Below are 26,343 nucleotides of genomic sequence, written 5' to 3'. Positions count from 1 at the left end.
GAACCACCAGGGCGATCTGGATGCGCCCTATGAAAGGCGCGGACCAAATCAGAAGCATGAACATCAGAGGCAGTCACCCAAGAATTATCTTCCTGACCGTATCCCTTCCATTTAACCAAATATTGAAGTCTCCGTCTGGAAATGCGAGAGTCCAAAATCTTCTCCACAACATACTCCAATTCACCCTCCACCAGCACAGGAGCAGGAGGCTCAACAGAAGGAACAACCGGCACCTCATACCTCCGCAACAACGACCGATGGAAGGCATTATGAATGGTGAAAGATGCTGGTAGGTCCAAACGAAAAGATACAGGATTAAGAATCTCCAAAATCTTATACGGACCTATAAACCGAGGTTTAAACTTAGGAGAGGAGACCTTCATAGGGACAAAACGAGAAGACAACCACACCAAGTCCCCGACACGGAGACGATGACCCTCACGACGATGACGATTAGCAAACTGCTGAGTCTTCTCCTGAGACAACTTCAAATTGTCCACCACATGACTCCAAATCTGGTGCAGTCTATCCACCACAGTGTCCACTCCAGGACAATCCGAAGATTCCACCTGGCCAGATGAAAAACGAGGGTGAAACCCTGAATTGCAAAAGAAAGGAGAAACCAGAGTAGCAGAACTGGCCCGATTATTGAGGGCAAACTCGGCCAACGGCAAAAAGGCGACCCAATCATCCTGATCAGCAGACACAAAACACCTTAAATAAGTCTCCAAGGTCTGATTAGTTCGCTCCGTCTGGCCATTAGTCTGAGGATGGAACGCAGACGAAAAAGACAAATCAATGCCCATCCTGGCACAGAACGCTCGCCAAAACCTAGACACAAATTGAGATCCCCTGTCAGAAACGATGTTCTCCGGAATAACATGTAGACGAACCACATTCTGAAAAAATAAGGGAACCAACTCCGATGAAGAAGGCAATTTGGGCAAGGGTACCAAATGAACCATCTTAGAAAAACGGTCACACACCACCCAAATGACGGACATCTTCTGAGACACCGGGAGATCCGAAATAAAGTCCATAGAGATGTGCGTCCACGGCCTCTTTGGAATAGGCAAGGATAACAACAATCCACTAGCCCGAGAACAGCAAGGCTTGGCCCGAGCACACACATCACAAGACTGCACGAAGGTACGCACATCTCGAGACAGGGAAGGCCACCAGAAGGACCTGGCCACCAAATCTCTGGTACCAAAAATTCCAGGGTGACCTGCCAACACAGAAGAATGAACCTCTGAGATGACTCTACTGGTCCACTCATCTGGAACAAACAATCTCCCAGACGGACAACGATCAGGCCTATCAGTCTGAAACTCCTGCAACGCACGTCGCAAGTCTGGAGAGACAGCAGACAAAATCACTCCATCCTTAAGGATACCAGTAGGCTCAGAATCACCAGAGGAGTCAGGCTCAAAACTCCTAGAAAGAGCATCTGCCTTTACATTTTTCGAGCCCGGCAAGTATGAAACCACGAAATCAAACCGGGAGAAAAACAACGACCAGCGCGCCTGTCTGGGATTCAGACGCCTGGCAGACTCAAGGTAAATCAGGTTCTTGTGATCAGTCAAGACCACCACCTGATGTCTAGCACCCTCAAGCCAATGACGCCACTCCTCAAATGCCCACTTCATAGCCAAGAGCTCCCGATTCCCGACATCATAATTTCGCTCAGCGGGCGAAAACTTTCGAGAGAAAAATGCACATGGTCTCATCACTGAGCAATCGGGACTTTTCTGTGACAAAACCGCCCCTGCTCCAATCTTGGAAGCATCTACCTCAACCTGAAAAGGGAGCGAAACATCAGGCTGGCGCAACACAGGGGCAGAAGCAAAGCGGCGCTTAAGCTCCCGAAAGGCCTCCACAGCCGCAGAGGACCAATTGGCAACATCAGCACCCTTCTTAGTCAAATCAGTCAAAGGTCTAGCAATACTTGAAAACCCAGTTATAAATCGACGATAGAAATTAGCAAAGCCCAAGAACTTCTGAAGACTCTTCAGGGAAGTAGGCTGCGTCCAATCACAAATGGCCCGAACCTTGACAGGATCCATCTCAACAGAAGAAGGGGAAAAAATATACCCCAAAAAGGAGATCTTCTGAACCCCAAAGATACACTTTGAACCCTTTACAAACAAAGAATTGGACCGCAAAACCTGAAAAACCTTCCTAACCTGTTGAACATGCGACTCCCAGTCATCCGAAAAAATCAAAATATCGTCCAGATACACAATCATAAATTTATCCAGGTATTTACGGAAAATATCGTGCATAAAGGACTGAAAGACTGAAGGAGCATTAGAAAGGCCAAAAGGCATCACCAAATACTCAAAATGGCCCTCGGGCGTATTAAATGCAGTTTTCCACTCATCTCCCTGCTTAATCCGCACCAAATTATACGCACCCCGAAGATCAACCTTAGAGAACCACTTTGCCCCTTTAATACGAGCAAATAAATCAGTCAATAGTGGCAAAGGATACTGGTATTTAACTGTAATCTTATTCAACAGGCGATAATCAATACAGGGCCTCAAGGAGCCATCCTTTTTACCCACGAAAAAAAAACCTGCTCCTAAAGGGGATGAGGATGGACGAATATGTCCCTTTTCCAAGGACTCCTTAATATACTCTCGCATAGCAGCATGCTCAGGCACAGACAGATTGAACAAGCGACCCTTGGGAAACTTGCTGCCAGGGATCAAGTCTATTGCACAATCACAATCCCTGTGGGGGGGAAGAGAACTAATTTTAGGCTCCTCAAAAACATCAGAGAAATCGGACAAAAATGCTGGAATTTCAGAAGGAGTAGATGAAGCAATAGAAACCAAAGATGCTCCCCCATGAGCCCCCCGACAACCCCAGCTTAATACAGACATAGATTTCCAATCAAGGACTGGATTATGAGTTTGCAACCATGGCAGTCCAAGCACTAAGACATCATGCAAGTTATATCAAAATTATGAAACAAGCTTTATTATAAATAGTACATCACATATAAAATATAAAAAACAGCGAGCACGAAGCACAAGATAACACATGTACCAGTGTATATAACATGAGGTGATTACACAGATAGGTCCAAGCTAAGTGCTAGCACAGCACAGATGCAGCACATAAATGTCACATGGCATAAATATATATACAGTGTGTCTCTAATATATTACTAAAGCAGATATTTCAAACTTTATTAGATATCTGACTGTATGTCAACCCAGAGGTATGCAACATAATGGGAATATAAATATCAACAGCAATAGCTGCCCCTATAGTGTTAGACCATACCCATACCTAGTGGCTCAGTCAGTATCACATAACAAAGCACGATATAGCGCTAATTAGCAGCATAAAGTAATAAAGAAAACAGCAAGACAAACTAAGCCATAGAAATAGAGAGTAAATTACCCATCATAGCTGCAGCTAGCTGTGCCGGCACTTGCTCCCCAACGCACGTTTCGGTGTTTAATTCCTTCCTCAGGGCCCCCTGAGGCGCACGCCCCCTGAGGAAGGAATTAAACACCGAAACGTGCGTTGGGGAGCAAGTGCCGGCACAGCTAGCTGCAGCTATGATGGGTAATTTACTCTCTATTTCTATGGCTTAGTTTGTCTTGCTGTTTTCTTTATTACTTTATGCTGCTAATTAGCGCTATATCGTGCTTTGTTATGTGATACTGACTGAGCCACTAGGTATGGGTATGGTCTAACACTATAGGGGCAGCTATTGCTGTTGATATTTATATTCCCATTATGTTGCATACCTCTGGGTTGACATACAGTCAGATATCTAATAAAGTTTGAAATATCTGCTTTAGTAATATATTAGAGACACACTGTATATATATTTATGCCATGTGACATTTATGTGCTGCATCTGTGCTGTGCTAGCACTTAGCTTGGACCTATCTGTGTAATCACCTCATGTTATATACACTGGTACATGTGTTATCTTGTGCTTCGTGCTCGCTGTTTTTTATATTTTATATGTGATGTACTATTTATAATAAAGCTTGTTTCATAATTTTGATATAGTAGATTAGACTCTGTGTTCTCCTTATTTATACATGATTTTTGAGTCGTTTGTTCTATATTCACAACATGCAATTTAGCATGTGTAAGCAAATGTTTGCTGGGTAAATTATGTACCTTTTTTGAATATACTAAAATGCATTTAGAACTAATTTTGCAATCATGCAAGTTATGTAGCACAAGGAAACGAATCACCTCCTGATGATCAGGAGTCATACACATAGTCACTTGTGTCCAGAATTGTGGCTTATTCCTAGCCAAAGGGGTAGAATCGATACCCTTCAGAGGGATAGGAACTTCCAATGGCTCTAGGCTAAACCCACATTGCCTGGCAAAGGACCAATCCATAAGACTCAAGGAAGCGCCAGAATCCACATAGGCATCCACAGTAATAGTTGATAATGAACAGATCAAAGTTACAGACAAAATAAACTTAGACTGTAAGGTGCCAATTGCAAAAGACTTATCAGCCTTTTTTGTGCGTTTAGAGCATGCTGATATAACATGAGCAGAATCACCGCAGTAGAAGCACAATCCATTTTTACGCCTATAATTCTGCCGTTCACTTCTGGACAGAATTCTATCACATTGCATAATCTCCGGTGCCTGCTCAGAAGACACCGCCAAATGGTGCACTGGTCTGCGCTCCCGTAAACGCCGATCAATCTGAATAGCCATAGTCATGGACTCATTCAGACCTGTGGGTGTAGGAAACCCCACCATGACATCTTTAACGGCGTCAGAGAGACCTTCTCTGAAATTAGCCGCCAGGGCGCACTCATTCCACTGAGTAAGCACTGACCACTTTCGAAATTTTTGACAATATATTTCAGCTTCATCATGCCCTTGAGAGAGGGCTATCAAGGCCTTTTCAGCCTGAATCTCCAAATTAGGTTCCTCATAGAGCAACCCCAGTGCCAGAAAAAACGCATCCACATTGAGCAACGCAGGATCCCCTGGTGCCAATGCAAATGCCCAATTCTGGGGGTCACCCCGCAACAAGGAAATAACAATTTTAACCTGCTGAGCGGGGTCTCCAGCGGAGCGAGATCTCAGCGAAAGATACAATTTACAATTGTGCTTAAAATTCAAAAAGCAAGATCTATCTCCAGAAAAGAACTCAGGTATAGGGATCTTGGGTTCAGACATAGGAGCATGTATAACATAGTCTTGGATATTTTGCACCCTAGAAGCAAGTGTATTCAGGTCCGAAGCCAAACCCTGGATATCCATGTTTCAGCAGCTGAGATCTGAGCCATTCAGGGGTTAAGAGGAGAGAAAAAAAAAAAAAAACAGCAAATTGCAATTATGGCTAAGCAGAGTTTCAGAGCAAAAAAAAAAAAAAAAGTGTCAGAAACTTCTTTTCTTTTTTCTCTTTCTTCAGCCAATACATTTAGGCCGGCAGTACTGTCATGATTCCCAATGGCAAGGGAACAGGGAAAAAACGGACTAGCTCTAGGAAGATGGTAACTAAGGTAACCGCGATGCTGAACCTACCACGCAACTAATATTAGCCAGGGGGTGTTCCTACGTTGGTTCTAGACACCTCGCGCCAGCCGGAGAACTAACTACCCCTATCAGAGGAATACACAGACCTGGCTTGCCTCCAGAGAAACCCCAAAAGTCATAGTAGCCCCCCACATATAATGACGGTTAGGTAAGAGGAAAACACAAACGCAGTATGAATATAGATTCAGCACAGTGAGGCCCTCTAACTAGATAGCAGAAAAATACAAAAGAGGACTTCATGGTTACCTAAAAACCCTAAGTAGCCATCCTGAAATTACCTTAGCTCCGTTATCAACTCATGACACCGGAGCGGCAATTTCAGCTCACTAGAGCTTCCAGCAGCACAAGAAACATAAATGCATGCTGGACAAAAAACAAACGTTCAAATGCCAAAGATTCAACTTAGCTGAATTGCAGACTTGGAGCAGGTAGCAAGCAACAGGAGAGCTCTGGTAACATTGACTGCCGGCACTAGAATAACTGAGAAGCCAGCCTAAGTAGGAAACTCCCAATTGCTTGATGAAAACAGGTGCACTAGGAACCCAAGCCACAAGTCAGCCAGTACCACAAGTAGCCACCAGAGGGAGCCCAAAAACAGAATTCACAACAGTGTCACGGATGTGTCAGAGGGTGCAGACCGTTGCACTGCATCTGGCTGCAGAGGGTCTCAGCAGTTTGCTTTGCAGACTTTAACCAGGTCCTTCTCACCCTAAAATCAAGTGGTCATCTCTCCTGGCTCTAATGGTCACACCTGGATCTTTTTGCACTTCCCTGTTGAGGCTTGGAGTTGCAGCAGTCGGCTAGCATCCTATTTGGTGTTTCTCTCTGCGTCTGCTCAAACTACGTTTCCCCTTGTTTTGTGTATCCTAACTATCTTTAGCTTTAGTGGGAATTGACGAGTTCAATCCTGTCCTTCCCGTTGCAGGGCTTATCGCCAGGGTCAGGTAGGGATTAGGTATCTTGCTCGGCGATAGGTGCGGAAACTGTATAGGGACGATAGGGCAGACAGGGTGACGTTAGATCTGTCTAGGAGTCTCCACTCCCCTCTTCAATAGTGTTTGATTCCCTTTCCCTTATCCCTTTGTGTTGCACTTAGTCTGTCCTACACTGTGCGTGACACCATTCTCCCACACTGAGTGCTGTGAAATGACATCTGGAAGTGTTTGTAATTATAATTTTTCATCTCTGTTGTCATCCAATTCCAACCCCTTTCTCTGGATAGCTTTGGGACCATGTAGAGACAGCTGAGCCTGCTGTGAACATCCTGCTCTCTGCCTATACTAGGCTCTTTCTCTGCTTTGGTTGTCTGTTCGGACCTTGCTTGGTACTTCCCCTATCTTGCTGCAACCATGGACTGTGTTGTGTAATGTCCACTGCCCTTGTATGGCTGCACAGGTTGCACCAATGGTATGTCTACTCCTGAATGGAGCCTTCTACTTTCTTCTCCTTTGCTACAAAGCAAGCTCATTGAGTTCCAACAAGACTGAGTCCCCCTTTGGAAAGCCCCAGACAAGCACTAGCTAAATTCATATACTTTTTAGATTGGGATGCAATCCTACATCCGATGAAGATGAAGACAGACAAAGGTGGAGATGCTTTTCCTCTCCTGCAGGAGTCATAGCTTGGATTGAGACTGCTTCTAAGTCGAGGGAAATTCTAGCTTCTTAGATCTTAATAAAAGCACTCTTTATTGAAAAAATATATATTAATATTTCACAAGTCCGGTAACCGGGAATTACAGGCAAAGTATTTCAGCCTGCCATCATTAATGATAAAAGACAGCAGTCTGAAACGCTTTTGCCTGTAATTCCCAGTTACCGGACTTGTGACCTTTTAATATATAATTTTTTCAATATAGAGTGTTTTTATCCTAGATACTGCAATTTTTCTCCCTTTTTTTCCCTGTGGCATCGCAAGTTTCCTCTGCACAAATTTTTCATATGTGGGTCTGCTGACCTTTTCTACCTGCTTCTGTGTTGGTTCTGAGAAATTTCCCTCCAAGGGGTTGCTGAAGTACAAAGTAATCTGTTTAGCACCACCCATTCAGTTGCTCTCACTGCCCTTAAAGTGATGGTTAATGTATCTTTCTGAAAAGGCAAATTTCTCATGGGAGCTTAGAGAATTTGTTTTACCCTTCCTCCAGGTATAGATTTCTGGGACTTGAACCTTCTAGTTATCTAGTTCCGGACCAGTACACATGTGTTCCGTGTTAGATATGCATGTAGGGGAATATCTCTGTCCCATCAGAGCAAAGTTTCAGTCTATTTTTTGGTATATTTAATGTTTTCTCTCCACAGGCTATGTACACTAGTAACATTTATACTGTAATTTTGCTATGTCAATTTGCAATCACGTTTCCGTTCGGTATCATCTGGTGCCTCGCCACTTTCCAGAGACTTAGCTAAGGGTTCCATCCTAGGGGATAAAAACACCTTTAAGTGGGCTCCGCTGGGTCATGTTTTTTTTTACAAATGCTGAAACGCACTTCAATTATATTAGCTTTCATCACCCCAATGGACAGCGGAAAACTATGCATTCCGAATGAGAAACAGTGTATGCCATGGGCTCTTGCTTCATTGACAGTTTGGACCAGTGACATTGTTTGTCGGGCAGATGTACAATAGTCAATGTCAAGAACCCAACAGTGGGAAACACACGGATCTACCGGTTGGTACCAATTTGTCAAGAAGAACACCAAAGAGCTCACATAGATCCCACCTCTGTTGCCCATATGTCAGGGTACAACACTCCACTGCCTCCAATCGTCAGGACAATTAGGCAATCAGCTGATGAGTGATGTACATAACCGCGGTGGTTTCCACTACCAGGCCAGTTATTGGGGAACTCACACAGTGAGTGTCTAGTTTATTCACATCCGATTCCAAAGCAGGGATGATGTATATATACTCCAATACGGTCACTGCCAACACTACAATAATAAAAGGAACTATTTGCCACCACCAGTCTTGAATACATGCCTATTGAACATCCGTTACCAATGGCGTATCGCTTCAGGGGTGCAGTTTGTAGTGAAAGAGGTATGGAGCTATTAAATTTTATATGTTTAATCTGAAAAGTAGGCAGTAGTTTTAAAAATATACAAGATGTTACAAAATAGGATCAAGATCAAGATTATAGTTTGGTATTAGCTATTATTAACCCAAGTGACACCTACAAATTATGGGATCCGTGGTCCCAGGAAGGAGATATTACTGTCATGTTTCCTATCACAATTGTATCCATCCATAGAGAGGAAACATGGTATGCATATTGTCATCCCTCTTCCCAATATTAATTTGGAAGTGTTACCGTGACCACCCAGTGACGCAAGACAATGCATTAGGCTTGAGACGACTCCGAAAATATGACTCAGAACTGTAGAACCCTGTGTATTCATAAGAAACCCTCAATACTCATAAATTCACATCAAGGTGTTTGAATTACTGTGCAGTTAGGGAGGCAAGGGCCATAAATCTGTCACCTTCTGCATTGTTAGGCAAGCTGGAGAGTGGAATTTGTGTCTGTAATCTATCAGATGACCAACTTTAAGCATCTGTTTGCAGGAGGGGGAAGTAGGGGGTCTCAGCCAAAGTTAAGCATCATCTGTAAATATGAGAACGCCCTATATTTTACAATTATATTTATAACAGTCAGCAAAGCCAGAACACCACCACACGTTTCCAGTATTGAAATAAATAGGAAAAAAATTATAAAAACACAACTTGATCTCTAAACTGATAATTGATCTAATACATTATAGAAATAGTAGTTGTTAATTACTATTAACTTATCCTGTAAATTTGGCCACAGAAGACTAATCTATAGCTTCAACAAAGCTGCTGAGCAACATAAGAGTTTATAAAGAAATACGGAAGACTAGAACCAGGCTTACCTCAGATCGTTTTATGATTAGCTCTCCTGTTATTTCATAACCTCTTCTCCTTTAACCAAGTATCTTGACAACAATCATTAGAATAACATGCACCATTTTTATTATTCCAGATATATTATTGCCGTTGGTTGGGACAGAAGAATAAATATGTTTATTGTGAGTATGTTGCTCTACATTTATCAGTTAGGATATTTATAACAACATAACCATGGCAGTGCTGTATGATATAATATGGAATATAGTTATATAATAATCCCCCCTGATCAAGCTTAGCGAAACATGCATCAGGATGTTCTACTGCCACAGAGTCTGCATAGATATCCTTCTTCTATGATTAATTTCTGATTGTTTTGCTAGCTCTCTGATCTTCTTTTGTGCCAAGTTGATTTTGTATTCCATGCAATATCAGATGGCAGTTTGCCTCTTCTATTATAGAGCATTAAGCCATGTCTCCCAATTTTATATTATGTTCTCATTCATATATATTTTTGTTGTCGGTGTTGTTGTTTTTTTGGCATGGTTTATATATTTATGTTTTGCATTCTCCAGAAATTGATTGTTTGTTCCTCAGGATTCCGATGATGATCTTCATCACTTCCAAGAGCCACAGCCAGGCTGGCCGGATGATTTGGTAAGCCGACCTGCAAAAAAAAGTTGATAAATAGAATAAAGTTCTGTTCATGCTAGTAGTAGTATGTCTTTTCTACATAAATAAAGATCCAGCAATAGTGTATCTGTTTTGAAATGGATCCCAACTAATCCTGATGAACCCCCTTGACTTTGTAATGAGATTTGGGAGTTTGTTGACAGCTGTTAACATTGCATAAAGCCTCCCATACACTTTAGATAGCTGATGGCTGAACACTCATTCACAGTCGCCAGTTATCCTTTGCTGCCCAATGTGGTACTGATGAATCTCCTCTGCGAATGAAGAATTTCAAAATGTTTGATAAAGTTGGTTGGCCAAGTCCACCAAAATAGCTACGTTTCTCCGACATGTGCAACATGTGTTTAATGTGTATGAGCTCATTAAAACATAGGAGTAACTCGAGCTGTATAAGGGCCCCTGCAGCTGTGATGTGCTATTTTTAATAATCGTGTTTTATTATGTGGAAGAGAGGACTAATTTGGACTGTATCTCTTCCACTCCTTTTGGTACGCCCTTGCCTAAAGTACGTTTGGTAACATAAGAGCACAATTTGGCAAATTAAATCCCTCAGAAACATTAAAAAAAAACATGCTACTATAATCCTTATTAAGGTATGAAAGGTTTGTCATAGGGTATACATACCAAGAAAATGTTTCCAAATACTGAAAAATCCATTGGATGATTTTGACCTTTGCCTACCATCAGATATACCAAGGGTGAATAGTGACATACATGTGACATACACTGCCCAAGTCCAAACCAGCCACAGGTCCACGGTGCCCAGGTCCACTCAGCAACCCCATATATGTTTTTGAGACTGTTAAGTCCTTGTTAGGAGACTCGTGGCCACCTGGACATTGTGGTCTGTACTCATGCAAGGTGGCAGAAGGCGGTAGCTATGTTTGAGCTACTGCTTTGAGATTCCCTGGCACTTTACACTTTACAGGGAAATCATGTCCCAGTGTGCTGTCTAAGGGAGGGTGCGTTGCACTCACTTGCAGACCTCCACTGTCCTCTGGTCTCCATCTTCAGGAACAGCAACACAAAGATCAGGGGACACGCGGTTCATTTCAACATTCAAAAGTATACTGGACAGTTCAAGTATATCAGATTGTAACATACAGTATCAGGAACAGCACCCTCTCTTTCTTGTTTCAGTAATCTAGTACATTTCCCGCTTTACTTTTTGTTCTTCCTGAACTATATCTACATCCACTGATCCTGTCAGCGTCAGGGATTTCACAATCAGTCTCTCAGTGTATCCAGGATCCGTTACCTTTCCTTCATGCGGTTCCACATCCATTTTCCTCTGTACTGAAGAGGCTAAGGTGCTCTCCATAGCTCCTGTATTGAGCCGTAGGCTCTGGACGTTGCAGACATGTCTACAGGGAGTCTTGTAAGGTTTCATACCACCCAGAACACTTTGTACTCACTTCTGCTATCAGCCCACTACACCTGGAAGATCACCTTGTCACTTAGCAAACAAACACTCCTACAGAAAGAAATCTGTAATGGGCTGGGTGGTGGAACCACTGTGCCAAAACCAAAGCAAGACCTGGAGGGACGTGACTAGGAGCCTCACCCAATCCGGCCACAGGCATGCAGCAGCTAACAACACTGCGGTCCGTGGAGAGACAAGGGAGGTGATCCAGGTGCTATGTTAGGACTGACCTTGGGTAGATGGCAGCTGACCCCTAGGAACGGGTAGCTGGGATGGCCCGGGGGAATCTCCAACAGATGCAGGCAGGCAGAGAAGATGACAGGAACCACAGGTGCAGACAGGACAGTCTGATGGAGAGATGAGCACTGGCAGGTGCAGCTAGCTGGGCTGCCGTTGAGGTGAGCACTGGCGGGTGCAGCTGGCTTGGCCGCCATTGAGGTGAGCATTGGCGGGTGCATCTGGCTCGGCCGTCATTGTGGTAAGCACTGGTGGGTGCAGCTGGCTCGGCTGCTAATGAGGAAAGCACTGGCGGGTGCAGCTGGCTCAGCTGCCATTGAGGAAAGCACTGGTGGGTGCAGCTGGCTCAGCTGCCATTGAGGAAAGCACTGGTGGGTGCAGCTGGCTCAGCTGCCGCTGAGGTGAGCACTAGCAGGTGCAGCAGACTTGGCTGCCATTGAAGGAAGCACTGGCGGGTGCAGCAGGCTGAGATGCAAGTACTGGGACCTGAGAACTGACAAGCGTGTTAGGAGCAAACTCACAACATTGCCCAGACACCTCCATGTTGGAGGAGACGCTTTAAATAGTAAAAGACCTTCAGCTATTGGCTGGGGACACTTTAGAGGAAAGCGCACGGCCCCTTTAAGAAAGAGAAAGTGTGCACGCACTAAACACAGTGTCTGGAGACCAGCTAGGAGTGCATGCACCCTGGACAGCAACAGACGGAGCAGGACGGGAGCCTCGGAATTCAGTGAATTCAGCTGGTTTCTCTGCAGGGAGAGAGGGACTGCAGGCATAAATGCAGGTGCTACACAGTTTTCTTTTTACTGTCCCTAACCTCTCCCACTGTGGGCTAGAGCAAATACTTCACTATATCTGTCCCTACAATCTGTTGCTGGGCAGATCTAACCTTTCACCTACATTCTAACATTACTGCTTAACTACAGTCACTATCGTCTAACAGTATACATTAAACCGTGTGTTATATTATGTTTAACCCCTGATGCTGGAGTGTACCTTATACTAGGCAATACCTTTAAAGTACCTACACAGCAGCACAAGTAAAACCTCATGACATAATTCACAATTCACATATCACAATACATGTTCAAAAATCCATGATACTATTCACTTTGCGCAAATATTGTCTTCAGGGGCAGAAACACGACAGTCTCTGTCACACCCTTAGCCTAAGTGCACACGTCGCAGAATTGCCGCGGAAATTTCCTCGGCAATTCTGCAACTCCTGCAGCGGGTATATCGCATGCGGAGTTGGCATGCATATTCCTGCTAAAAACTAGCATTTTGCAAGCATAATTAGCTTGCAGAATGCTAGCGTTTTCCAAGCGATCTGTAGCATCGCTTGGAAAACTGATTGACAGGTTAGTCACACTTGTCAAACATAGTGTAGGCTAAAAATAATTTAAAAAAATTTAAAAAATGGTTATACTCACCTTCTGATGGCCCCCGATCTCCTCAGCGGTTTCCGTTCCTATAGATGCTTTGTGTGCAGGACCTGCGATGACGTCGCAGTCACGTGACCGCGACATCATCGCAGGTCCTTCACACAAAGCATCCATGGGAACGGAAGCAGCCGCGTGCACCGCTGAGAGGCGGGAAGACTCCGGGGCCATCAGAAGGTGAGTATATTACTATTTTTATTTTAATTCTTTCTTTTTTACCAATTATATGGTGCCCAGTCCGTGGAGGAGAGTCTCCTCTCCTCCACCCTGGGTACCAACCGCACATGATCTGCTTACTTCCCGCATGGTGGGCATAGCCACATGCATAGCCACATACGGAAAGTAAGCAGATCAATGCTTTCCTAGGTGTGCGGAATCCCCGCAATTCCGCAAATTTAATGAACATGCTATGTTTTTTTCCTGGAATGCGGTTCCGCTCAGGAAAACAGCGCAGCATGTGCACAAAAAATGCGGATTGCATTGTATTAAATAGGATGCTTAATGTGAACATTTTTTTCGCGGTTTTATAGGGTTTTCATAGCGAAAAATACGTGAAAAATCTGCTACGTGTGCACACAGCCTTACACTCGGATCGTAGAACATATGCAACTCTCCTAGTGGTAATAGCTATCTGCCAATACACAAGAGCCACACCTTTAAAGGCAACCTGTCACTCGATTTAGGCTGCCCAAACCACGGGCAGCATGAATCTTAGTATTTGTTCTTATGCAGCATATATATGCCAGTCCGAATGCCCCTACAATACCGCACCCCTTTAACAGAAATGTACATGAGAACAGGCAGCAGTGACTTCCTATGCCAATCTATGTAGTCAAATATCAGCTTGGAAGAAGAATTGGCGGAAAACATTCTGACAGTGTCAAAAATCTACAACACTTAGTATAAAGGGGTCTGGTATTATATAGAAAAACCCTGCAATGTGGCCACCCAGGATATATACCGTGATCTGAATAAATCAAAGTCAATGTTGCACTTACTCTTGTACGATGTTTCACATTGGTGTCTGACTTTATTAAAAGTGTAATTGTTTTTTCTATATTCTGTCACCAAGTCAAAAGTGGCCAGTTTTTGCTCTTTATTCCCGCTGCTCCTTAGGCTGCCGTCACACTAGCAGTATTTGGTCAGTATTTTACATCAGTATCTGTAAGCCAAAAACAGGAGTGGAACAAATAGAGGAAAAGTATAACAGAAACATATGCACCACTTCTGTATTTATCACCCACTCCTGTTTTGGCTTACAAATACTGATGTAAAATACTGACCAAATACTGCTAGTGTGACGGCACCTTTAGACAATTTGAAATTTTGTTGTATTTTAAAAATCTAGTACGGTTCCAGAGATATGGATCCTTTTTTTATGGTCTCTACCATGTGAGCAATAGAGAGCAGCCTTAAGAATACAATCCTGTTAACCACTCCCCCTTGGTGAAGATGATAAAAGTTAGCACCAAATAATATCTGTAACCATATGGGGGAAAAAAAACAAAAACACTCAAGGGAGCCGTGGGATTCAAATAAGACCAAGAACTGGACACTTTTGACCTGGTAGGTCACCAAATATCAAATTGGTGGAAGTGCGACACACAGCTGTTCCCGGTAGTGGCGAGGGCCTAATGTGAAATAACTAAACAACCCTTTTAAGAGCTTGGATTATTGCACTAATCGGCATGTTTCCTCATAACAGCGCACCAAGTGGTTGGGGGAGGTATTGCAGGGAGAATGGATTTTATTTGTGATGTGATGTACAACATCATTATTTGAAGATATATAGTACATAGTCCATACAAAATATAAAAGGATTTTAGTGAATTCTAGACCTGTGTTTTTCTATGTGATTTGGCAGGGCTTATCGTACCAGTTTTGAAATAAGCAATAATAAAAGGGTCACGAGAGTTGAGGCACAATTGATTGTGAGCTTTTTTAACAGAGGACAGCTCTGACCTTGGAGATGATAGGATTCAGCATCAGAGCTCAATGTACCTTTTACTTCTGCAGATCCGAGGTCACCGGGAAGACATTCTGTGTATAGCTCTAAATCCTCCTAATCTCCTTGCCAGCTCGAGTTATGATGGAGAAATTATTATCTGGAACATGATCTCGGGCCACATACAATGCCGAATAAACGCATCCATTCATGTCGCTTCTGCAGGAATGAAATGTAGGTGCTCAGCATCTAGTAGGACGACTTTAATAATGAAATACATAGTTTTATTGATGTAAAAAATGGAGTTAATATATTCATCAGTTGTAAGAAACCTAAATGGACAGCATAGGGATACTGGAGATTTCTCTGATTTAACTAAAAGGTGATCAGTAAGTGCAGACTGGCATAAAAAATGGTGTAAATCATTGTATTTCCAGTTATTTAACAATAGGATATCTTAGACTCAGAAATAGCAGCAGTAGTACACATGTACAGATTTAAAGAGGTTGTCCCTCTACTTCAGAATCCTTATCTCTTGACCAGAGAGGTAAGAAAGCATCTCTATATCTGGAGGGCATGCCACGTCCTGCATTGCACATATAAGCCACTGATTGATTTCAATGTGCACTGTGTAATGCCAGTTTACCGTGTAATGATGTTGCAGAGAAATTGAGCACTAAACGCCCCATGTAGACGTTAGACTGTCGCCTGATCCTGCTGATATCGACAGGTTCGGCCAACCGGCTAATGAGTATGTGGTCACTTGACATAATCTGATAAAAGATACGGACCCAGCATGTCTGCGATATAAAATACATGAGGAGTTGACTTAATTACTTTTCAATCTCCAGATGTTGGTCTTGTTAAATTTCATGTTTTTTACCAGATTTGGATAGACCATGTACAGTGTCATGTTATAGTCCCTGGACAGTGTCCTGTTATAGTCCCTGTACAGTGTCCTGTTATAGTCCCTGTGCAGTGTCCTGTTATAGTCCCTGTGCAGTGTCCTGTTATAGTCCCTGTGCAGTATCCTGTTATAGTCCCTGTGCAGTGTCCTGTTATAGTCCCTGTGCAGTGTCCTGTTACAATCCCTGTGCAGTGTCCTGTTACAGTCCCTGTGCAGTGTCCTGTTATAGTCCCTGTGCAGTGTCCTTCTATAGTCCCTGTGCAGTGTCCCGTTATAGTCCCTGTACAGTGTCCTGTTATAGTTCCTGTGCAGTGTCCTGTTATAGTCCCTGTACAGTGTCCTGTTATAGTCCCTGTACAGTGTCCTGTTATAGTCCCTGTACAGTGTCCTGGTATACTCCCTGTGCAGTGTCCTGTTATAGTCCCTGTGCAGTGTCCTGTTATAGTCCCTGTACAGTGTCCTGTTATAGTCCCTGTACAGTGTCCTGTTATAGTCCCTGTACAGTGTCCTGTTATAGTCCCTATGCAGTGTCCTGTTATAGTCCCTGTGCAGTGTCCTGTTATAGTCCCTGTGCAGTGTCCTGTTATAGTCTCTGTACAGTGTCCTGCTATAGTCCCTGTGCAGTGTCCTGTTATAGTCCCTGAACAGTGTCCTAAACTGCATTACACAGACAACTCATTAAGCTCATTAAGAAATGCGTAATGCTTCATTCCATTCTGGTGGCACTACATGGAAATGTAACAATGACAGTAGGGTTTTCCCACAGGTAACAGCTGATCACTAGGGGAACAGTAAGAAGCCATTCGGGGCACAGGTTATTTGAATTTACTAAATTGGGTCAGACCCTGTGACGCCAGTGATAGGTGTTCTTTAAAGGTAGGTAAAACAGCCTACAGAGACCTCTGACTTACCACTGAAAATCCTGGAGGCAGTCTAGTGAATATTGCTTTTTATATCAAAGACTATTGAAAGGTTAACTCTGCTCTGAATCAGAGATATACGGTTTCATGTAGAGATGAATGGGAGAGAAGATGGAAAAGATATTGATAATTTCCACTGCCTTGATCTTTTCTTTTTATTCTTTGAGCAAATAAAAAAAAAATATATATATATATAACGTATATATATGTGTGTGTGTATATATATATATATATATATATATATATATATATACACTAGCTATTGAACCCGTTCTACGCCCGGGTGGCAAGCATTTATATTGGTATATGGCCTCCATCCTGGTATGTGCTGCTCTCATCTTGCTCTCCCATCCTGTCATGTGCCGCTCCATCCTGCGCCCCCATCCTGTCATGTGCTGCTCCATCCTGCATCCCCATCCTGTCATGTGCTGCTCCATCCTGCATCCCCATCCTGTCATATGTTCCCATCCTGCGCCCCCATCCTGTCATGTGCTGCTCCATCCTGCGCCCCCATCCTGTCATGTCCTCCCATCCTGCGCCCCCAACCTGTCATATGCTGCTCCATCCTACACCCCATCCTGTCATGTGTGTGCCCCCATTCTGTCATGTGCTGCTCCCATCCTGTGCCCCCATTCTGTCATGTGCTGCTCCCATCCTGTGCCCCCATTCTGTCATGTGCTGCTCCCATCCTGCGCCCCATCCTGTCATGTGCTCCCATCCTGCACCCCCATCCTGTCATATGCTGCTCCATCCTACACCCCATCCTGTCATGTGTGTGCCCCCATTCTGTCATGTGCTGCTCCCATCCTGTGCCCCCATTCTGTCATGTGCTGCTCCCATCCTGTGCCCCCATTCTGTCATGTGCTGCTCCCATCCTGCGCCCCATCCTGTCATGTGCTCCCATCCTGCACCCCCATCCTGTCATATGCTGCTCCATCCTACACCCCATCCTGTCATGTGTGTGCCCCCATTCTGTCATGTGCTGCTCCCATCCTGTGCCCCCATTCTGTCATGTGCTGCTCCCATCCTGCACCCCATCCTGTCATGTGCTCCCATCCTGCACCCCCATCCTGTCATGTGCTGCTCCCATCGTGCACAATCATTCTGTCATGTGCTGCTCGCATCCTGTGCCCCCATTCTGTCATATGCTGCTCCCATCCTGCGCCCCCTTTCTATCATGTGCTGCTCCCATCCTGTGCCCCCATTCTGTTGTAATGTGCTGCACCCATTCTGCCTGTTCCTGTTTCCATTCTGCCATATGTTGCTCCCATCTTTCTCTCTCCGGCTCTACTGCCCGAGTGCGGCTGTGCTGAGTGCGGGCGGCTGTGCTGAGTGCGGGCGGCTGTGCTGAGTGCGGGCGGCTGTGCGTGGCTGTGGTGAGTGCGGGCGGCTGTGCGTGGCTGTGGTGAGTGCGGGCGGCTGTGCGTGGCAGTGGTGAGTGCGGGCAGCTGTGCGTGGCGGTGGTGAGTGCGGGCGGCTGTGCTGAGTGCGGGCGGCTGTGCTGAGTGCGGGCGGCTGTGCTGAGTGTAGGCGGCTGTGCGTGGCTGTGCTGAGTGCGGGCGACTGTGCGTGGCGGTGGTGAGTGCGGGCGGCTGTGCGTGGCTGTGCTGAGTGCGGGCGACTGTGCGTGGCGGTGGTGAGTGCGGGCGGCTGTGGTGAGTGCGGGCGGCTGTGGTGAGTGCGGGCGGCTGTGCTGAGTGCGAGCGGCTGTGCTGAGTGTGGGCGGCTGTGCTGAGTGCGGGCGGCTGTGCTGAGTGCAGGCGGCTGTGCGTGGCGGTGGTGAGTGCGGGCGGCTGTGCATGATGGTGGTGAGTGCGGGCGGCTGTGCGTGGCGGTGGTGAGTGCGGGCGGCTGTGCGTGATGGTGGTGAGTGCGGGCGGCTGTGCGTGGCGGTGGCGAGTGCAGGCAGCTGTGCGTGGCGGTGGCGAGTGCGGGCGGCTGTGCGTGGTGGTGCTGAGAGTGCGGGCGGCTGTGCGTGGTGGTGCTGAGAGTGCGGGCGGTTGTGCTGGGGGCCTGAGCAGGCGGGGACACCGGCGCGCTGTGGGGGTCAGGTGCCGGAGTCGCCGCTAGCTCAGGCTCCCGGCACTTGCTATATTTACCTGTCCCCCGTTCCACCGCTCCGTCTTCTGGGTCCGCTGGCTGTGACTGTTCAGTCAGAGGGCGGCGCGCATTAAGCGCGTCATCGCGCCCTCTGAACTGAACGTCACAGGCATCCGCGCTTTCTGGCGCCATTTTCTTGAAGACACGCAGTGTGTCTTCAAGAAAATGGCGCCGGAAACCGCGGACTGCTCAGGCGCCGATTCCGGGAGCAGGGGGACATTCATGGCCCGGAATCGCGTCGATGGAACGGGACAGGTAAGTATTGCATACTCACCCTCCTGGCTTGTCCCTGCTTCTCCGTTGGAGATCGTGGTGTGCGTTCAGCGCTTACGCATACCGCGATCTCCTGGGAGCGTCACTCTGTGGGGTCCAGACTGCGCCAGCGCTTGCGCTGTCTATAGAGGCTTCGGACAGAGTGACGCTCCCAGCGTTATATTATAGATATTAAGGACCTACAGCATTGTAAGGAAAACTTGCCGCAAAATATATATACCAGTATATATTCCTGATAGTTTTCCTTATAATAGGTGGAGGAGGACTGTTCTGTAATAATACATATACTGCTCTGTTCATGGATGCAATCAGCCCATACTGACAGTGTAAAGAAGACCTGTCAACAGATCAAAGGTCAGCAGTTATTGCTCTTATTTTTTTCCTGCTGTTCCCCTGAGTAATCCCCTAGAAAGTGTCATACATGGTCCATCCACCATTATAATAAATAGGGCATTTCAATAAGCTGCATGATCCGGCCATGAGCCAGTATCTGTGTAAGTTACAAAGTGCTACTAGGTGCATTGAGGATATGGAGACAGATTAATCAGAGGGACCAGATTCTGAGTAAAATTTAGAAAGAGGTAACGGAGAGTTAGGTTGGTGTATTGAGGTTCTATGCCCGTTTAAAGAGATGTTTTTGAAGTACTCTTAAAAACGCAGGGGCTAGGTATTAGTCATATTGTCCGGGGTTAGTGCATGCCAAAAAACTGGCGCATCACGAGAGAAGTCTTGTAGACAGAATTTGGGCTATTCAGTTGTGGAATGGAGAGCACAGGTAGGCTGATAGAGATAGACTTATTAAGCTGTTTTACACCACAAAACTGCCCCAAAACACCTTAATGATTCAGGGCCATAGTCTTGTAAGGATACAGCCTCCATAAAACACACAATTTCAGTTTTTTTATCAATGGTTTTATTAAATATTTTTCTCTTATAGTTTTGCATGTCTTGGCCTCCCGGTCTATTTACTGACATTCCTGGTTTGAAGCAAGAGAAAGTTGAGACATGGTGCATTGAGAATCTTGGCTACATCTAACACGCTAATTAGTATATTTGATGAAATTATATTCACTGGAAAAAAGGAGCAAGAAATTAGAAAATAATTAGGTGGGATTTTTTTTCATGGGGACTATATTTTCTACAAGGCTATGGAGCCAAACATTAAGGCTGGTGGAGCCCAAGTTCACACTATGCCAGTCTTTACAGAGTACAAGCAGTGACCTCATTAGAAGGCTCCTAATATGCAAATTGCCTCTTCAGAGAAAATAAGGACTTAAACTCTATAGCGCCACCTATTGGAAGTAGCGATCCTACAAGTCACAATCAACCCTTTAACGAGTCGTGCAATATGACTTAGGATAAAAGCCAAATCAGTATCTCAATTCGCAGACACGGTGTTTCGGGCTGTTGGCCCTCGTCAGTGCGAAGCATGAGAACGGATTTGGCGAGGTGAGAGGCTCTGGACTGGGGTCTAAGGGGTAACGTTTCTCCTTATGGAGAGTGACATACCAGCTGGCTTGTCAAGGTAAGGAGGCTTATTCGCCGTGCAATGCTCCTCTGGGAATTTAAATATGCAAATTGCCTCTTCTGAGAAAAAGAGGACTTGAACTCTATAGTGCCACCTATTGGAAGTAGCGATCCTACAAGTCACAATCAGCCCTTTAAAGAGTCATGAGTCATGACACTTAAAAACTTGGTGTCTCTAGTAAGTGACGTCTGCTGACTGCACCAGAGTAGCTAGTCTAGTCAGGGACTGAAGTAGTATTTCTAGCGCAGAAATTGACGTCAGGTTTGATGAATTCGGTGGGAGAGTAGTCACTAGCACTGTGATCAGTTATCTCTGACAGTCACATAAACATTGAATAGCTCAATAGTTATCAGAGGGCTGACATAGACAGTTTCTATCTGAGCTCTCAGGCTGTTTCTATGGAAACAGCATGCAGAAGTAATGCAGGCATTTAAATGTAGGTCACTATTTGGATCCATCTTGCTTATTTAGTGCTAAATACACGGGGACTGATGTTTCAAGGAAACCTAAGTAATTTTCTTTTTTTCTGTTGTTAGAAAACTATAGATCACATGTTAATATATCTCTTGCCTGAAATGGTTATTTTCTGTATTCAGTCCTAGGACACACTGAAGTATACAGTGGCATGTAAAAGTTTGGGCACTGCTGGTCAAAATTACTGTTATTGTGAACAGTTAAGCAAGTTAAAGAGGAAATGATCTCTAAAATGGCTAAAGTTAAAGATTAAACATTTGTATTTTGGGCAAAAAAAAATTTTTTCTTACATTATGTAAAACTACAGAAAGGAAAATGGGCCAATGCAAATGTTTGGGCACCCTGCATGGTTAGTACCTAGTAGCACCCCGTTTAGAAAGTATCACAGCTTGTAAGCACTTTTTGTAGCCAGCCAAGAGTCTTTCAATTCTTGTTTGGGGGATTTTCATCAATTCTTCCTTGGAAAATTCTTCCAGTTCTGTGAGATTCCTGGGATGTCTTGCATGCACTGCTATTTTGAGGTCTAGCCACAGATTGTCAACTATGTTCAGATCAGGGGACTGTGAGGGCCATTGTAAAACCTTCAACTTGAGCCTTATGAGGTAGTCTATTGTGGACTTTGATGTGTGTTTAGAATAATTATACATTTGTAGAAGCCATCCTCTTTCCAAGTTCAGCTTTTTTTACAGGATGTTTTATGTTTGCATCAAGAATTTGTTTAAATTTAATTGAATCCATTGAATTCTTCCCTCTACCTGTGAAATGTTCCTTGTGCCATTGGTTGCAACACAACCCCAATACTTAATAGTTGACAAAATGTTCTTTTCATGAAATTCTGTGCCTTTTTTTCTCCACACATACCTTTGATCATTGTGGCCAAAGATTTCTATTTTAACCTCATTGGTCCACAAGACTTGTTTTCAAAATGCATCAGTCTTGTTTAAATGTTTTTTTTTCGCATACTCCTGATGCTGTACTTTATGGTGAGGACACAGGATATGTTTTCTTCTGATGACTCTTCCATGAAGGCCATATTTGTGCAGGTGTTTCTGAAAAGCAGAACAATGTACCTCAACTCCAGAGTCTGCTAAATCTTTCTGAAGGTCTTTTGCAGTCAAGGGGGGTTCTGAATTGCCTCCCTAGATAAAAAGGACGTGGCTTAAAATTCTGGTTAAAAACCTTAGTCTGGTGCCCATTTTCCATTATGGGGCTTTTTGTTTAATTCTTGTCTTCGAAAAGCTATTTTAAATTTCCATCCGTTTACTTTTGTGTCATTAGTTGTAGTTTTGAATGCACTGTACCATATAATGTACTGAAAATAAAAATTCTATGTAGGCAAAATGAAAAAATAAATAAATCAATTTTGCTAGAAGAAAGCCAAACGACCCTGATCAAAAGTATTGCCCCCTGTAACATCAATAACAGCTTGAAGTCCTTTGTGGCAGTTGTGGATGAGGTTCTTTATTTTCTCAGATGGCAAAACTGGCCACACTTCTTGGCAAAAAACCTTCAGTTCCTGTCTATTCCTGAGATGTCTAGCATGAACTGCGTTCTTGAGATCTCCCCAAAGTGGCTCAGTGATGTTGAGGTCAGAAGACTGAGCTGGCCTCTCCAGAACCTTTACTTTGTTCTGCTGTAGGCAATGACAGGTCGACTTGGCCTCGTGTTTTGGATTGTTGTCATGTAGGAACGTCCAAGTACGTCCCATGTGCAGCTTCCGGGCTGATGATTGCAAATATGCCTCCAGTATTTGCTGATAACGTGCTGCATTCATTTTTCCTTCAACTTTGACCAAGTATTCTATGCCTTTGTAGCTCACACATCCTCAAAACATCAGCGTTCCTTTCATCATGGACCTTGTTGACCTCTCTCCAAATATAATGTTTAAGGTTGTGGCTAAAAAGTTAAATTTTGGTCTCATCACTCCAAATTACCTTGTTCCAGCCTTGTCTCTTCGCTGTTTTGCATATTGCAGGTGAGATTACTTTGTGACATTTGCGCAGTAATGGCTTTCTTCTGGCGACTCAACCATGCAGCCCATTTTTCTTCAAGTGCCTCCTAATTGTGCATCTTGAAACAGCCACTCCGCTAGTTTTCAGAGTCCAGTATTTCAGCTGATGTTATTTGTGGGTTTTTCATTGCATCCCGAACAATTTTCCTGGCAGTTGTGGATGAAATTTTTGTTGGTCTACCTGACTGTGGTTTTGTTTTTGCAGAGCCCCTGATTTTCCATTTACTAATCACAGTTTGAACGCTGCTGACCGGCATGATCAATTCCTTGGATATCTTTTTGTATCCCCTTCCTGTTTTATACAGTTGAACTACCTTTTCCCATTGACAATTCTTTTGCTCTCCCCATGACTCACAATCCAGAAAGGTCAGTGGGTGGATGAAAGATGCAAGAGTCTGTCTGGATCACAGAATCTCACTCAGCTTTTATGCACACACTCTGATTAGAAGCAAACAGGTCACAAGTAAGGATGTTACCTTTAGTAGCCATTCAATCCCATTTGTGTCAACTTCTGTGCATGTTACAGGCCAAAATCACCAGGGTATGGGAACTGTTGTGAATTCCGTTCTTGGGCTCCCTCTGGTGGTTGTAAATGCACTTTTGTGAATTCTGCCCTTGGGCTCCCTCTGGTGGTTTCAAGTGGAACTGCTGCTCCTTGGGTTTAGCATTAGCAGCTGTTCCCACTTATCTTCTCTCCTGGCTTTGCTATTTAACCTGGCTCTGGTCTTCAGTTCGTGCCAGCTGTCAATATTTCTGGGTTGGATTCAGATCTCTCCTTGGATTTCTCTTATGGCCTGTCCATTTCAGCAAAAGATAAGTTCTTGCTAGTTCTTTTGTTGTCCATTTGCTGTGGACTTAATCGCTCAGCTCATGTTATGTCTCTTTTTGTCCAGCTTGTCAGTATGATTTATTCAGTCTAGCTGGAAGCTCTGGGGAAGCAGGTTTGCCCTCCACACCGTGAGTCGGTGTGGAGATTATTTTTGTAAACTCTGCGTGGACTTTTAGTTTTTGATACTGACCGCACAGTATCCTTTTCTATTCTGTCTATCTAGATTAGTAGTGGCCTCCTTTGCTAAAATCTGTTTTAATTTCTGTGTATGTCATTTCCCTCTCTACTCACAGTCAATATTTGTGGGGGGCTATCTTTCCTTTTGGGGTTTTTCTCTGAGGCAAGATAGCTTTCTGTTTCCATCTGTAGGGGTAGTTAGTTCTCAGGCTGTGACGAGGTGTCTAGGGAGTGACAGGAACATCCCACGGCTACTGCTAGTGTTGGTGTTAGGATTAGGAACTGCGGTCAGTACAGTTACCACCTCCTCAGAGCTCGTCCCATGTTGCTCCTTAACCACCAGGTCATAACAGTACAGCTGGCCAGCAATGTGTTGAATGCATCTCAAAAGAGGGAAAAAAAAGTTCTGAGTCATTTTTTTTTTCTTTGCAGTTTGTTTGGTCTTTTTTTTCCCCTTAATCTCTGGGAGGTTCAGGATTCTGGTGCTGACATGGATGTTCAGGGTTTGTTCTCTCGTGTGGATCAACTCGCTGCAAGGGTACAGAGTATCCAAGATTATGTTGTTCAGACTCCGGTTTTGGAGCCTAGAATTCCTACTCCTGATTTGTTTTTTGGGGATAGATCCAAATCTTTGAATTTTAAAAAATAACTGCAGATTGTTTTTTGCTTTGAGACCCCGTTCCTCTGGTGACCCCATTCAGCAGGTGAAGATTGTTATTTCTCTGCTGCGTGGAGACCCGCAGGACTGGGCATTCTCCCTTGAGTCAGGGAATCCTGCATTGCTCAATGTAGACGCATTTTTTCAAGCGCTTGGATTGCTGTATGACGAACCTAATTCTGTGGATCAGGCAGAAAAAACCTTGCTGGCTCTGTGTCAGGGTCAGGAAGTGGCAGAAGTACACTGCCAGAAATTTAGAAAGTGGTCTGTGCTCACAAAATGGAATGAGTATGCCCTTGCAGCAATTTTCAGAAAGGGTCTTTCTGAAGCCCTTAAAGAGGTTATGGTGGGGTTCCCCACGACTGCTGGTTTGAACGAATCAATGTCTTTGGCCATTCAGATTGATCGGCGCCTGCGCGAGCGCAAGGTGGTGCACCATATGGCGTTGTCCTCTGAGCAGAGTCCTGAGCCTATGCAATGTGATAGGATTTTGACTAGAGCAGAACGGCAGGAATTCAGACGTCAGAATAGGCTGTGTTTTTACTGTGGTGATTCTGCTCATGCTATTTCTGATTGCCCTAAGCGTACTAAGAGGGTCGCTAGGTCTGTTACCATTAGTACTGTACAGCCTTTGCAGAGCCCTATTCCCTTAAGGGGGATTGATGCTACCCCATTGGCTGAGAATAAACCTCAGTACTGGACACAGTTGACCATGTACATGGCTCCAGCACATCAGGAAGATTGTCGTTTTTTGGTGTTGCATAATTATAGTGCTTTGGAACAAAGCACTATACTGTTATTCCATCGTGGTAAACTTCTTCTTATTCTTATTATTATAGTGCTTTGGAACAAAGCACTATACTGTTATTCCACCGTGGTAAACTTCTTCTTCTTCTTCTTATTATTATTAGGCTTTTTTTCGCAGTTAATGCGGCCCGAACCGCTGAACGCACAGACTCCAGTGAGGTGTCATTTCGAAGCCAGCGTCCACGAGAGGTGTGCTAAGTTATTTTCATGTCGATCGGATTTGTAGTTTTGGCGCAATTTGCATTTGAAAATTGTTTCCCCCTCATTGGAAAGCATTGTTTCAATGCATTTCAATAGGGAAATTTTGCTATACGTTTAAAATGGGCTGGTTTCTGAGCAGGGCCGGCGTTAGGGCCAGGCAGACTAGGCAGCTGCCTGGGGCCCCCACCCCCTTGGGGGCCCCCAGCATCTACAGCAGACGCTTCACTGATAATAATAGCATTATCAGTGAAGCTTCCGATGTAGAGACTGGTTAAGGACCTGTAGTGACATCACGATCAGGTGACCTG

At 44.5% G+C, this 26,343-nt stretch overlaps 1 protein-coding gene across 1 annotated transcript in view; it reads left to right on the top strand.

Moving 5' to 3' along the window:
- The window catches only part of LOC143817775 (cilia- and flagella-associated protein 337-like), a 263,091-nt gene that overhangs the window by 166,017 nt on the left and 70,731 nt on the right, over positions 1-26,343 (top strand). Inside the window, exons 20-22 of the mRNA XM_077299254.1 lie at positions 9,547-9,592; positions 10,008-10,067; positions 15,222-15,384. Of these exons, the coding sequence (XP_077155369.1) occupies positions 9,547-9,592; positions 10,008-10,067; positions 15,222-15,384 (269 nt within the window). The remainder of the gene's footprint in view (positions 1-9,546; positions 9,593-10,007; positions 10,068-15,221; positions 15,385-26,343) is intronic.

This window comes from Ranitomeya variabilis, chromosome 3, assembly GCF_051348905.1.
Source record: "Ranitomeya variabilis isolate aRanVar5 chromosome 3, aRanVar5.hap1, whole genome shotgun sequence".
NCBI classification, from domain to species: domain Eukaryota; kingdom Metazoa; phylum Chordata; class Amphibia; order Anura; family Dendrobatidae; genus Ranitomeya; species Ranitomeya variabilis.
This window is presented reverse-complemented; position numbering and strand designations above follow the sequence as displayed.